The 15,276-nt window shown below is 45.0% G+C and overlaps 2 protein-coding genes across 2 annotated transcripts in view; one reads left to right on the top strand and one right to left on the bottom strand.

Annotated features, from left to right (window-relative positions):
• The window catches only part of LOC115406596 (formin), a 52,070-nt gene extending 48,859 nt beyond the window's left edge, over positions 1 to 3,211 (bottom strand). The window contains exons 1-2 of the mRNA XM_030116721.1: positions 3,133 to 3,211; positions 806 to 2,461 (exon numbers count right to left, since the gene is read on the bottom strand). Of these exons, the coding sequence (XP_029972581.1) occupies positions 806 to 2,351 (1,546 nt within the window). The 5' untranslated portion in view covers positions 2,352 to 2,461; positions 3,133 to 3,211. The remainder of the gene's footprint in view (positions 1 to 805; positions 2,462 to 3,132) is intronic.
• A 3,463-nt stretch (positions 3,212 to 6,674) lies between these two features.
• The window catches only part of LOC115407000 (ryanodine receptor 3), a 137,623-nt gene continuing 129,021 nt past the window's right edge, over positions 6,675 to 15,276 (top strand). The window contains exon 1 of the mRNA XM_030117310.1: positions 6,675 to 6,787. Within this exon, the coding sequence (XP_029973170.1) occupies positions 6,740 to 6,787 (48 nt within the window). The 5' untranslated portion in view covers positions 6,675 to 6,739. The remainder of the gene's footprint in view (positions 6,788 to 15,276) is intronic.

Below are 15,276 nucleotides of genomic sequence, written 5' to 3'. Positions count from 1 at the left end.
CTGACTGGGCACAACAAAAACATGGCATGGGAAAGTACTTTCTTGACACCTCTGGCCATGGGACAAAGTATATTTAGAATTGGAGGAGCACAGTATGGCTAAAACAAAAGAAAAAAGAAAAAAAATCAAAAGCCTAGTCAGTGATCACACTGCAATTGCTTCAGGTTACAGGTTCGTAAATGAATGCATTCGATCACTGTCAAATTTCCACAAAATAGGCCAGATTCTGCCAAAAACGCTGCTCTGCCTAAGCCCCTGTGCCTGCTGGGTGTCTGATACTCTGACAGGTAACTATGATGTGTTTTTTTTGTGGGGGGGGGGGTTGCAGCAGCTCATTAACAGTCCAAATTGGCAATGCTTCAGTTACCGCTGGGCTCGGAGAGGGCTGATCAGGCTGGACTGGGTGTCAACTTTAAGCCTTTGATCTGGGACACTCCCACTAATCTCTGCCTCTCCTGCGGAGCCGAGAGAGTTAAAAAGGACCATCAGTGAAACTATTCTCAGGACCTGGTGGCCTCTTGTACAGCTCTGTTGTGGGGGGGGGGGGGGGCTTCATTTGTAGGTCACATGTCAAAAGCAAATCCAGGACACGGCAACAGAAAAAGTAACAGCAAAGGAAAACTCTTTCTTTGTTTAGAACAAAACACACTCCCACGCTCTCCCCTTTGAAGCCGTCTTTCTTTTCTGATCTGTTTTTTCCCGCATCCTGCAGTGCCAGATGAATATCCCGATAAAAGCTTCACGCTTCAGAAACGATCAAAGCCAAGATGTTAACGTTTACCCCGAGCGGCGATTCCTTCCTCACCTGTTGTTGTGGAGTTGCTGGAGGAGTTCCACTTGCAGCTGCTCGGCCGCCGGCTGAGGTTGAGGTCCAGGCGGGTCAGGGTGCGCTTGTTGCCGTTCCTGTCGATGACCTCGGTGAAGATCTTGGGCTCGTCCGTGTTGCTGGAGCTGTCCTGATCGGGGTCCACGTCCTTGTCCGAGAGCATGACAATGCGGTGGCTGAGCTGTGGACTCTGCTGCTTGGAGGACAGAGGGGACAAGACCGGGGACATGCTCTGGAGGCTGTTGGAGGCGGGGAAGGATGTGTTAAACACCCCGGCGAGAGAAGGCGACGTGGGGCTTTTAGCGTGGAACCTGGCTGGAGGTGAGGGTTGGGTTGTGGTGTGTGACAGCGGCAGCTCCAGCCTCGCTGACAGTTTATTACATGCCGCCTCCTTACTGACTCCGAGCGGCTGCTCTCTGTTTGACCCTCTCCACTCTTCACACTCCTGCCGGCTCCGGGGTTCTGGACTCGTGTGGCTCACACGCTGCACCGTCCCCTCCACGTCCTGCACCTTGGCAACGACCCGGATCCCGTTATTCCTCTGGTTGATTTCTCCGTAAAGCTGTTGGGCCGACTTGACTTCTGACACGTCCTCCTCCAGCGTGTCGATCTGAGAGTCGAACCGTTTGATGGGCCGGAGGTTGCTCCCGCTGTCTCGTCGGGTCAGACCCTCCATCAAGCTGCAGGAGGTCGACTCGTAGCCCAGCTCGCCGTCGCACTCCGAGAAGTCGTTACAGAAATCCACGTCGGGGTCGAACGTCCGGTTGTCCTCCATGAAGTCCCAGCCCTCACGGGCGATCTGGAAGGGCTCCTCCATCGGCAGGATGGGATTACTGGCATAAGATCCGGTCACCGGGACGTCAGACTCTCGCACAGAGGCTGCAGGACCCGGAGTCTGCTCTACAGCTGAAACCGCACATATGGACATGGTTTTCTCAGCTGGAAGCTCCAAGCATGAATTCTTCCTGGAAACTTTCCTTTTGATCTTACTATGCAGAAAATCCTCCGCGCTGTCCAGCGTCTTGCCTCCCAGTTTCTTCAGCTTCTTGCTTTTGGATGCGCTCTTCTTATTCTCTGGAGGGACGGCGAGGGGGAGGCTGCCGCTGCGCAGAACCCGACCTCCGAGGTTATCCTCCTGACCTTCCACGTAATCCTGGAGTTTCCCATCCTGGTTACCCATCCTGACTTTGCTGGCACAATCCCGACACAACGATAAGAGATCAGCCAGCAACTGGTGGTGCTCCGCCGCCAGCCAGCACAGCTCTGCCACTGCATCCTTTGTTGCCCGCTGGGAGCCGAGGAGTTGGCCTGAGGAGCGGAAAGACTGGCCTCTTTGTTCCGAGTCTGCGAGATCCTCCTTAACTCGGTCATGGTCATTACCGGTGCCTTCTGGATGAGGGGCGCGGCTCTGGTACTTGAAGCTGCGGGCCGGCCTCTTGGGAAAATACGGGCGGATGGTGCTGAGTTCCTGGATGGGTGGGTACAGGACCAGGACGGTGTGCGTCCCCTCCATGACGGGCGCCATGGCGATAAGTGAAGCACCGATGCGTGAGTGGTCAGCCTGCAGACAAGAGCGACTGGACTCGGACTGCGGAAGAGGATCTTGGACCGTTCATCACCCGGCCTGGTTTGATGCTGTCAGAGAGAAACAGCAGCTTGAAATGAGTCAGGGTGTCAGGAAGGGAAGTTCAAGGTTTAACCAGAAATTAACTTTGTATTCATGACAAAAGACACCTGGGATACTTCATACTATCAATGAGCTCCATCTCCTTACTGTTAAATCACAACGTGAATCAATGCACAATCACGAGAATACCCTAATCCCTCCTCAGTCTCCTCTCCTCTCCTCTCCAGCATCACTGGAGGAAACAGCATCAACATTTCACAAGCTGCAGCACAGAAAGCTGCCAGTGTCACACAAGGTGACGACACACGCTGGCCTGGTCCCAAAAAGATGTTTGCAAGCAAAACATGCACACGCTCCTGCTCCAAATGTCAGCCCAGCTGTTTTTTATCATAACATAATCCCCTGGGCTACTGTCACCTTGCAAGAGAGACTAATGCATGTGCCAATGATAAAATATCTGCAGAATTACACAACGCTTCAGTTTTTTATGGTGATTACTGTTCCACTACAATAAGAACAGTGAAGGTAAATTGAACAATTTTTAAAATGCAGTGGGAACAAATTGGCTTAATGCTTAAAATAAGAGACAAATTAAAGTGCGTCGCACTGAGACGCACCTGCAGAAAGAAAAGCGCAGCAGGAAACAGCGCCAGTGGGCGAAAGATAAAGTCTTACTTACCAGATTTGCAGGCAAGCCAAATATTCCTCCTTCCCATCCCGGAGCTGCTGCAGCCAGCTCACCGCCGCCTCGCCCCGCCCTCCCCGCTGATTGACAGGCCGCCGGGCCAATCGGTGAGCGCGCAGCTGGCGTCCCGCTCTGTGATTGGTGGGCTGCTGTGCGTCGCTGTGAGCCGGAGCAGCTGCAGCTTGCAGGTAGGCCATGTGATGGAAATGTGACGATCCGCAGGCCGGAGTCGAACTGCAAACACCTCAGAGTTGACCGTGGGGAAGTTCTGTCAGCTCTTCTGATAAACCACACCCATCCCCAGACCGGCATTAAAGTCTGTGTGACCCGGCAGAGATGCTGTTTTTAAGGTATGAAAGGATTTTACTCTCTGAAAGAACGAGCTCAAGATGTAAAGTTATTTCTAAGGAAGCAGTGACGCCTAGTGGCCAATATGTGTATTGTTTAAATAACCGATTATTGAGAAAAAAAAAATCTAAAATGTGGCTGGTTGAAAATCCGAGCAGATTTTTTTTCTACCATAATACAGTATAACATATACATTTTGATCTATCATTGTTTCTTTATCTGGAAGCCTTTGCAATAATCATAAGAAAAGTAATTATACAATAATATTTTGGAACATACATTATCAGAATTAATAATATATTTTAGTGGCTATTCCCTGAGTGATTAAGAAATTGTAATAAAACACACTTAAAAGTTCAGCGTATTTCTTGTCTGATCAACCAAATGTGGTAAAAAAGATTATAATTCTGCATTTCAGCCTATAAAGTCAAAAAACATCGTTTCAAATAGCGGTGGAGCAGCTTAACCACAGCAAAAAAAAAAGAGTTACATTTTTTTGATTGTCAATGATTAGGCCAAATAATCCAAATGCACAAAAACAAAATACACTTAAAGAAGCTCAGACCTAGTAATAATAATAATTAAAAAAGGATCAGAACTAAAGTCCAAATTAATAGCTAGTTCTAGATTGAAGACAACAAAAGGAAAATAAAAAACAAAAACATCGAACTGAACACAAGCAGGACACATAAAACCAGATGAAAACTAATAAATACCTAAACAACATGAAATACAAGGTAAACAAAGCATGAGTACATGAACCTGACAGGAAACAAAAAAAATCAAATTATCTGCAGTAAGAACTTGACAAAATTAGGGCAATAAAACTCATAATAATAAATGATATTCAAAACATTAGGAAGTGAATTAAAATACATCGGATGATTCATTTCTCTATACTCAGAACCCCCCTTGAACAGTAAAATAGATTTATTCTGAGGTAAAATCCACATTTATATTAAGTTTGAAATCAAAATACACGTTTTTATTGTAGAATATTTTAATAGGTTGCTAAAATGAGCCACACTCTCCCTTCAGGTGGTATTTAATACAGTTGTTGCAATTTGTGTTGCTGTGAAAGAAAAATATTGACAAAAATATAATTATAGTGGATTCTGCTACAAAGGTTTATGGTGAATGCAACTCTTTGATAACCTGGATATTTAATTAATGTTAAAGTTTCCATTATATTTGCACCTCTGTTTTTAATGGATGATCCTTATTGATCAGCATTGCTGATGATGGATTCTCCAAGTTGTCAGAGATCAGCAGTTCACTGAGCTGCCGATAGAGGGCAGCATCGCACCATGATTATCGTTCATTTGCTCCTGATGATGAGCAGGTTTTATTAAGCTTTGGGCAATGTGGGACATCTTTAGATAAATAGTTGTTAGACCAGATTAATCACTCTTCTCACGGACGGAAAAGTCTTACTTTACATTCATTAATGTTTAATTGAATTTAATCTCGTTTGATAAATAATTCAGTGGCGAATCATCCAAATCAAAATGTTCTAAATTCTTAAAGACGCGTGCAATACTTTACCAGTTTGGCCAGAAAATAACTTCCATTGAAGTAAAGAACACCGAAATTTTGACACCAAAGATTTATAAGTATTCTTCTTTTATCACAACACATATTTTTATGTTAGTGTCAAATGAGTGTTGGAAATCTCTGCTGTTGTGGAAATGACAGATTATTTGCACTTCACAGTCATCTGTTTGATTTCCATGCAGGTTCCATACTTCCTCATCTAACTTCCCAAGTGAATGCAGGATCACTGGGCAAACAGAGACTTTACACACACTTACAGAAAGTGTGTTTGGAGAAAACACATGTTTTACAACTACATGCAAACTGCATTGATGCTTTTAAAATGACAAGTCATTGCTGAGTATAACCACAACTTGATTAATTGATTTGATTGATACATATTAATTAATACACATGGTTCAGTGGGGAGAGCAGTCATCTCTCAATCGGGAGGTTGTTAGTTCGATTCCTGTTTCCTGCATTTCGAAGTGTCCTTGGGCAAGGCACTGAACCCTAAATTGCCCCGAGTGGATGGACTGAGCGCCTTGCATGGTGGCTTCCACTGGTGTGTGAATGAGATAATACAATGTAAAGTGCTTTGGGGTCTGATAATGCAGAGGAGAAGTGCTAGACAAGTGTGTCCATTTACCATTTTACATTTCCTTTGGTAATTGAAGCTACTTTTAGTATGAGGAATTGGAAGGAATGAAAGTTCGTTCATATTGTTTTAGTGTGTCTTAGTGCGTGATCAGTGGTGTAAATAATCGATTGCAAATACCTCCACTGCTGTCATAGTAAACATCTTTAGGATATTTGATATTAAGTATGTATTTGTATTTACAAGGAAGCCTTGTGATTAATGTGCCTGTGAGCAGTGGTGGCCTACACATGACAAAATCTAACTTATCATCGGGTTCAATCCCATCGGTGACAGCTGCGGTTCCCTGAACAAACCACTGCAGCAGCAAACTTTCAGTCAGTACTAAGTTTAACTAATAACAGAGGATCAATAAATAATTGTTGACAGTGTGAGAGTTGCTGTGAGTGGGTGTTACTGTGTGAAGATGCGTGCTAGTGTGTGTTTTTTTACCCTGTGTGTGTGTGTGTGTGTGTGTGTGTGTGTGTGTATCACAGTGCTTCACTGTCAGTGTGCTGCTGTGTTTGTGTCGCTGTGAGCGCGCTCCGCGGGGAGCCGCTGTCCATGGTGCTGATCTGAGCGCGCCGCCCTGCGAGCAGCCGCGTCCCGCTCGGACAGTGTGCAGTGTGAAGATTCGCGGCTCGGACGGACTCGAACAGCCTCCGGCAGGGATGAAGGCAGGAAACCATCTTTGCAGAGCCGCGTGCGACGCGCGGTTCGTTTGAATATTCGCGCGTCCGCGGCCGCGTTAATAAGCGGTGACGCGGAAGATAAAGACCCCGCTGCTGTATCCTGGGTACGGGACTCGGCTTCTCCCGGTCTCACCCCCCCACCCTCCCCCTTCCTCACTTTGCTCCTGCCCACCGATGCTGCTGCTGACACACACTCCTCCTCCTCCTCCTCCTCCTCCTCCTCCTCCTCCTCCTCCTCCTTCTTCTCCAGGCGGCGAGCGGGGCGTGAGCGCAGCGGCTTGAGTGACACATGCTGCGGTAGTCTTTCCGCTGTATGGCCGTGGATTGAGCTCTATGCTAACAACGACAGGGGAGAGGAGCCAGCGGAGTCTGAACGGGCTCCTTCGCAGCCATGGCTGAAGGTGGAGAAGGAGAGGATGAGATCCAGTTCCTCAGGACTGTGAGTACATGAAGCGCCGCTGCGCCGCGCCGCTGTGGAAAGATGTGAACTCCTCTCCCTCTCTCCCTCTCTCTCTCTCCCCACCTCTCTCTTTGCATGGTGCCTTGTGTGTGAGGTGCTTTCAGTCGATCACTTTTTCCCCACTGACAGATGTTATTCAAGCCTGTGATCACCCTCTGCCTTGTTGCAGATCACACAGGCGGTGATAGTGCCCCATTGTTTTGCGCATCCTTCACTGACAGCTATTGTCTTTTCTGCAGTCTCTGTCTCCAGAAGTTGACAGCGAGCGTTTACAACTTGCCTCACTGTGCAATTCCAATCAGACTACGCGTCCACAAATGTCACTCCGCAAGCAGTGGCATTTAAGATATTCTGCAGACGACTGAAGGGATCAATGAGGGCAGACGTGCGATTCAGGATTGGTGAAGTATCTCTGAGCAGAAAGCGAGGCATGAGGTGGTGTGCATGCTGTGAAATGTATTCAAGTGTTGTAGCTGGCAGGGTGAAGCTGCCTGTCCAGACAGTCGCCCCAGGGTTCCTGTGCGGCAGCAAAGGTCTATGCAAATCAACGTTTTCTACTGCACTGTAGCGCTCTTACTTGTTGGACACAAATGTTTTTCCTGCTCGTTTTGACTGTCGCTTCAGTGCAGATATTTAAATTCAAGCTTGCGAATATGTGAGCACGGGAGGGAGAAACACTTTCTGCAGCTGACAGAGACAGATGATGGCATGATCTGCTCATCTTTGCCTCGAGAGTCTGAGAACGCACGCTTGTCTAGGGCAGATGAAGGAGCGGCGTGCTGGAGGTCTTCCAGAAAGACCCCGAGACAGTAGGAGGTGTTTGGTTGCACATTTCGCTGGCACTGCCGCTGCTCGTGGTTTCCCTTTATTAAGCGGCTCGCAGATGCGCACCCTGCTGTACTTTGAGGCAAAACACAGCAGGGATGTTCTTGTTTTTATGTAAATTGATGCAGCCCAACGATTGTTTTGTTGAAAATGTTTCTCCAGATGTAGAAATCAAGAGGTTTTAAAAGGGGGTCATGGAAATCTGAAGTGATGTGAGTCTAAGACAGGGAAATCTGTAGAAAGGAAAGTACTTGTGCTAATATTGTTTGGCAACCTTCTTATTAATCTATTACTTTGTGTTCTCGAGAAGCTCTATATTTATGTGTCATTTTTTGCTCTCGGACATTACCTGAAGGGTTCCCATGAGGTAAACAAACATATGGAATGGAATCCAAGTCAATGTGCAGTGAGCTTCCTCCTTTCACTTAGAGAAAGCTGATACCTCCTGCACCTCCAACCTTTCAAACCACAACACGGAGAGGTCACCGCATCAGCATGCCTGCCACTTCAAAAGAGAGCTGACATTTCAGCAGCATTTCTGGTCTCGAACCTAAATGCCACCGAGCCACAAGTTGGGACTTCTGCAGACGATCCTCAGTGGAAGTTGCAGATTTAGTGGAGCTCGCTTTGTTTGATGGATTTTGTTCAATTTGTTTGACTCACTGTGAACATACTCTTCTCCTGTAACCCTGGAAGAAGTGAGACGATATTGACTAACAGGGAATTGCTCTTGCTTATAAAAAACAAAAAGAGGGGGGGGGAGGAGATAAGCAGCTTGTTGCACCCCTCCACACAGGGAAGCAGCTGACAGGCTCGATGGAGGAGGTCGGCATGGAGGAGCTTGTTGTTCATGAGTGTCAAAGTGTGTGTGTGGAATGCAAATGCAGAGCCGGAGCTGTGCTGTGTGGTGCAGTCGGGCTGCGCCAGACGTGCCACAGCAGAGCACAGTGCTGAAATTATTCATCAGTCCAAGCAAAGACACAGCTGAAGTGCTCAGTGTCGGAGCGCAGAGCAGATATACGCTCCGGTATGCATGCGCACGACACACTTATGTACCAAGACGCACATTTATCCATAGTGCATGACCATACTCAGCCCTGCAGAAATAAATTCTCATCTAGATGCGCATAAGCAGAGTACGATCTGTGAATAATCCGAAGCAGGGCAGGGAGTGGACTGTTACTTTGGAATAAATGGGGTTTAAAGCTATTCGAGGGGAGAGTGGTCAATCAAAATGTTGCGGGTCAGATTGTATTTCACAGTGTCCACGTACCGAAGTGTCCTTGAGCAAAACTGCTCCCAGTGGATGGTCTGAGCGGCTTGAATGGCCGCCACATCCAGTGGTGAAAGAATTTCCCTCTGGGATTAAGAAAGCTATTCTATTCTATTCTATTCTATTCTATTCTATTCTATTCTATTCTGTTCTCTACCACAGCTGAAGCTCATCCCAGTGAAGGCAGGTTAGAAAATGTACAGTAAAACTGTTTGTTTTATGAATAGAAGCCTTCAATGTAAAGATAAGTATGAAAAAATTAAAACGCTAAAGGAAGCCATAGTTAAAATGCATTAGTGGAACAAGGATGATTTTTGCAGGATTGTATATAAGGACATGGCTACATACTTTGTTTTTTTGTATTTTTTGCAGGAGGATTGTAATAATTTTAACAGGAAAATTCTAAATGCCAATTGTTGCCATGTCCATCTCACAATACTTGAGTTTTAGGATACACTGATACAATAAAAGAAAAACAAAATATGCATAATGAGACAGTTTTTGGGGACATTTCACGATAATTTGCATCAGAAGGTGAAAATAAAATAGGCTTCATCCTGAGACTGTGCTAATTTTCAGGAGTAATTGGCTTTTTTAAAATACAGATATTCTCATCACATACACTCTGCAGCACAGCAAAGAAGAACTTTAAAGTTTAAATTTCAAGATTATTATGTCGTGTACTTCACTGGTCTGACCCACTGGAGATGAAACTGGGCTTTTCTGATGTGTTTATTCCGGTGGTCTTCTGTTGGAGTCGCTTCAGTCGCTGAGGGGACGCTGAGTAAAGGAGGAGGAGGAGGAGGAGGGTAGATTCCCTTCATCCCTCCAGGCCAATCACACCTCGTACATATGTCTATTCAAACCTGCATGCACACACGCACAGCCTCGGTCTTGTCATCGCTCGGTGCGCCGATACGTAGAGGTTATATTTCTTGTCGGCGTCTGAATGTTGCCTGTTATTGGTGTGGAGGAGCTTGATAAAGCGTTTCACAAACTGCCTTTTCTCTAACAACACAAAGTAATTTCCCTGGAGTGGTGGCAGAAATTACCCCTGCCGGACCGCTGCCTATAAAGCCAACTCAGTGGGAGGAAAGCAGAGGAAAAGAGTGGGGATATCTCAGCTATGGGTAATTTGATGTTACAGGAAGAGGAACGGTGCTGATTGTGAGGCGGGAGACTCGGAGAAAAGCTTCCCCCACAAACTGCTGTTTAATGTCAGAAGGGGGCAAGGGGAGGGGGGAGAGGGGGGGCACAGAGTTTAATAAGGCTGCATATTCTACAAGTACTTTCTTCATCCTGTTTGCACATGTCCTCAGATGCACCACTTCCATCAGCGGCAGCTTCATAATAAGAAGTATAGTGAATAAAATATCAGCTTCTAGTTACATTGCTCAGACTGCTCATTATGCAAGGGTGCTTTTCTAAATGAATTGCTTGCCTTCTGCATGTTGTGTCATTAGAGCGGAGCCGAGAGGAGAAGGAAATGAGGGGAACGCGGCTCCTTCTCTTGTCTAAATCTTCTTCTTTTGTGTTAATTCCCGAAGTCATCCAGACAGAGGGCCACTTACGAGTAGATACGAGGTGCAGCGCGCGACGCCGTCCTCCACGCTCAAGCACACATGCACACGGCTCCTCGGAGGCGAGGATCCCTGCCAGGCAAATATCAAATTCTGGGGATCTATTAGCAGTTTGAGTGGGAGTAGCGACTTTGAAAAGGCCAGACTAGGTCTGTGACTAATGCACTCTGGCGGCGCTGGGCTTGTTTGTGTGAAGGCACCGGCCTCACTTTGCATCCAGGCGATGGCTGTCGACGCAGCAGCAAGGAAGAAATGATGCAATGAGCCCGAACCAGGCACTTCTGAAGAAAGAGATCCGGGACTGTGGTTAGCGATAAAGTTTTTAATTTTGATCACACTGTTCAGTATCAGTGGCAGAGGCGTTTGATTTAAACAGAGGGGATGACAGAACCAACTCAATATTTTATCAGTTTCGTAGAAATCTGCTTGGAGGAGCCCAACGGTGAACCAAGCCTAAAAAAAAGCAGTTATTGTTGGTTGGTGAGAAAAACAATGGAGGGTGGGAATCAAACCACAACTTCTCATATTAGAATATGTGAATAAATAAATAAATAAAATTAAACCGAAGAAGAGAGAGGGGAAACTTAGAGAGACGGATGTTTAGGTCCTGTGTGAAATTAAAAGTACACAACCATTTTTCAAAGTTCTATATATAAGTTAGGATTGTACAGTGATTTATCAATTAGTACTCTGACAGACAGACTGCCAGACTCTCACCGTTTTGAGTTTGGTTGTTTTCCCCGTGCGTGCAGAGGTTTTATTCTCTAAAGATGTCTTATATCAGGGGAGTCAAACGCATTTCAGTTCAGGAGCCACATCCAGTCCGATTTCACCTTGAGCTACCCAGACTGGTAAAATAGTGCCAGAATAACCTTTAATTTTCACCTTCAAGGTTTTTCTTTGTTGTTTTCTGATGAAAATGTCTGTATTTTTGCTAAATCAAACAATTACTATTAAAAAAGGCTACGAATGAAGCCAGTTTTAATGATGTAAAATGCAGTGAAATGTCCAAAAAGCTTCTCCTGTAGCTGTTGAATAATGCAAGTTTTTACAAACTCACCCCGACAGCACGGCTTTGACGCCAGTTTGATAGCATCACCGATTTCTCAACGCGGGTCTCAGTGTTGTGCTACTGTTAGGAAATTAAAAAAAAAAAAAAAAAAAAAAAAATCAGTGTTTTCGTTGACAATTTTAGAATTTGCTTGTTGGTTTGGTGGGCCAGATTGGAGCCTCTTGCAGGCTGGTATTGGCCCACGAGCCTTATGTTTGACACCCCTGTGTCTGTGTGAAGATGTAAGTCAGGGACTTTGTGATGACTTTATCTCTGAAGTCATATCATTTACAGTGTATTGTCATAAATTGTTTTTTTCATCACTCGATTGATGAACAAATTGATTTAATATCCATATAAAATTTGCAATAAGTGGTCGCTTTTGCCACATTATCTAAGATACATCTTTAGTTCTGCTGTGAATGATTGTTAATTGAACACAAGCTGTACTTCTATGATTTCTGGTTGTTTTGTGAATTTTCTGGAGTGCATAACTGGTTTAGCAGTTATGATAATGAGAAGTACGCAGGCTGAATCCTGTCAGAAGCAACAGTACAGGAATTTATCAATTAAATCTATTATCATATCAGGTTTCCCAAAACTAATTAAGCAGTTCTCATTGCGCAAAATCTAATCAGACAGTGACGGGATGGCAACGTTATCAATGTGTTTAATGCTGCCAACTTGTGAACGTTCACTACAACAGATATGTTTTCCATTGTTGCTTTGTTTACTGACGTTGCACCTACTTCTTCTTCAATATGTTTCACATTTCACCGCTTCTTGTTTTTTCTCTTCGGTCTCTCTTGTCCCCCCCCCCCACCTCAATCTCATCCATCGCAAGTGACTGCAGCTTGGTTTAGTATTGACATGTTTTCTGGAGGATGTTTCCTGCAATCTGAGATAACGATATGAGCGATCCTCTCAGGGGAGGAAGCATTATCTTACAGCTCCGCGCTGTGACCCAAAGACAGCCGAAGGTGCCCTTGATCTGCACTCTGCAGATCTGCATGGAGGCTCCTTCCGTTAAATCCAAATTGCTTGAGTGAAGCACACTTACATCACGGTTCGCCCGCGTTCGCGCAGCATTTGAGGGCTACAAGTGCGCCCGCCCCACTTTATATTTGGCTCTCCCTGTTGCTGTGTCACTCGCCCTGTGTATAATTATTAGAGATCACCATGAAATTATTCCCACGGATGAGAAGTTCAGCTCAGCACATCATTGCATTCTACTTGACACTAAGAAGAGGAGCTTTAATGTTATTATGATGAGGTCTGCTGTCATTTCATGGTTGAATTAAAAAAAGTAATGGCTGGGATTCATTAGCAACCGACAGGCATTTTTGCACATAATGGTGCTGATTCCAGAGCAGAGATCTGAACTGAAATAGCTTTTGTGATTCCAGGAAACTCTTCCTCTCTGGATGCAAGCCGTCACAGGGTGTGTTGCCTCGCCTTGTGTTTGCGGCATATGTTTTTGCCAGCTGTTAGATTTGCCGGGAAGGTGCAGAGAAGTGATGCTGAGTGTGAAAGCTTGACTTTCCACATCTATATTTAGCTGTTTCTGACATTCAGTTTTTGTGGAGTGTTAAGCCCCACAGTCTTGTTTTAGATGTGCTTCATGTGTAATGTTGCATGCATTAGACTTGATATTGATGAGGAACGTAAAACAAGATGGTTCTGCAGTATGGTCTTTCAGAGAAAACCTGTCATTTCATCGATTGTGATGGACTGCTGGTTCTCTAGACTGCCCCCCCCCCGACAATAATGTAGCTTTGTAATACAAGTTTGGACCACAAGATGGTGTATTGAGTCTTTGTAGGAAGCAGTGGGAGGAATAGACAAGATGTTCAGCAATGGCTGTCATTATCAAAGTGGATACGTGCTGTTTTCTCATCCAATACCACTCAGAATTACTGCCTAATCAAAAAAAATGTTATTTTTAAGTTGAATCAGTTCAACCGTCCTTACAGATATATGTTTTTTGGGAAACTGTCCATGAACATTTACTCACAGCTCTCCCACTGTATTGATTTCTCTTATATCTCCGACTGGCTCCACCCTCAAACCCTCCCGCTGTTCCCGAGAAACTCAACTTACACAAAAAGTAAGTTGGCGTTCGGTTTAGAGGGGGAGTGCTGTTCGGCAGAAGGCTGTTTGTCTGCGCCGTGTGATGAAGATGGACAGATCAGATAGGCCTGCGGGCCGATGTGGAGGGAATTAAGCCAGCAGGCCCGCCCAGAGACAACCCAGCGTAAAGCTGCTGTAATGAGCTATCGATCCAGCCACCAAATGAAGAAATTTCCTCAGTAATGTCACTGGCATGCAGTAAGCGGGCCTGATTGATCGGCCGCTCCGGAGAATGAATATTTAATGAGGCGGCGTAGGAAGCGTCCCGCTATAGATCTCTTGTCGTCGGTTGAAGACCTCCGGCACGTCTGCAGTTTGTTGTCAGCTTCAATATCAGAGCGGATGTGTTTGACGTTTCACTGCAACATTGTTGTTTGATACAGTGAGAAAGGAGCGTTGAATTATTACATTTACAGAAAAAATACAAACAAATCCAAAGTTTTTTCCTTGACTGACATGAAAACATTCATATTTAGAGCGATAGGACAAAATTCATAATGATAAACCTTAAAATTTCTCATGAAAAAGATTGATTTTAAACCCGACAGTATTTTGCATCATATGATTGTGGTCAGACAACAGAGCCAACTCATGGCCTGGCCTTATAGCTGCATCATTTTCAGCATTTCTGCCATTTCTGTGTAAAGAGAATTAATTTTTTTTTAATTTTGCCATGTATATATCACACTTCTGTTTTCACTTGAAACATTTTCATGTAAACAGGACCTTACATTTTTTTCATTTTCATTGTATTGTCCAAAGAATTTTCTTCACTAAAGTGTCACAGACATGTTTGATTCTTAAGTGTTGACATTCTGCAAATTACATTTTTTACTGAAAAACTGTTTGAAACTTGTTACACTCTGGTCTTCTGCTCCTTCGTCTCAGTTCAGTTTCTTAAAAAAAAAAAAAAAAAAATCCTCCTTCTCCATCATCTTGGATCACACAGATACAAGTGAGTCATTTCCTGGTTGGTTTTCCCCTTCTCTGCACTGATGTCCATGTTTTGGACCAACAACAATACAACGCAGCTGAAACGGCGAGCGCCGTGCACGCCATAAGGAAACGCGTCGGCCTGCCCCTGAAGCCCCGGCACCTCCAGCCACTGTTAGCCTGTTGTTAGCTGCTGCCTCCACAGTCTCATCTCTCATCTCTCATCTCTCATCTCTCATCTCTCGTCTCCCGTCTGCGTCCCTGCTTCTCCTCGCCGCTCGCTCCTTGGCAGATAATGCTGGCTCGCACTCACAAGGCTGTCCTTCCTGCTCCGCTTTTGTCCAAAAAGCTGGAGCTGCCCGTTAGTCCATTAGAGGAAAATCTGTGCTCTCCGCAGTGATTTAGTGGTGTCTTGTTTTTGGGCTTTAATTGCACAAATATTATTTCATTTTTTTTTTTCTTAAATTAGGTTATCATGAGAACCGTATATTACTGTGAGCGACCCTGTAAAAGATGGATTAGTTTAAAAGCGAGATTAGTTAACTTTCTGGCTTATTTCTGTTTCCAGTCGTTTTAATGTATTTAGCTACTGAAAAAAAGACTTTGCTGGAAAGTTTAATTTAAAAAGCTGTTCATGGAAGCGTGGATGAGAGCTGTGTGTAAAATCTGCAACAAA

The sequence above is a fragment of the Salarias fasciatus genome, chromosome 19 (assembly GCF_902148845.1).
Source record: "Salarias fasciatus chromosome 19, fSalaFa1.1, whole genome shotgun sequence".
NCBI lineage: Eukaryota > Metazoa > Chordata > Actinopteri > Blenniiformes > Blenniidae > Salarias > Salarias fasciatus.
This window is presented reverse-complemented; position numbering and strand designations above follow the sequence as displayed.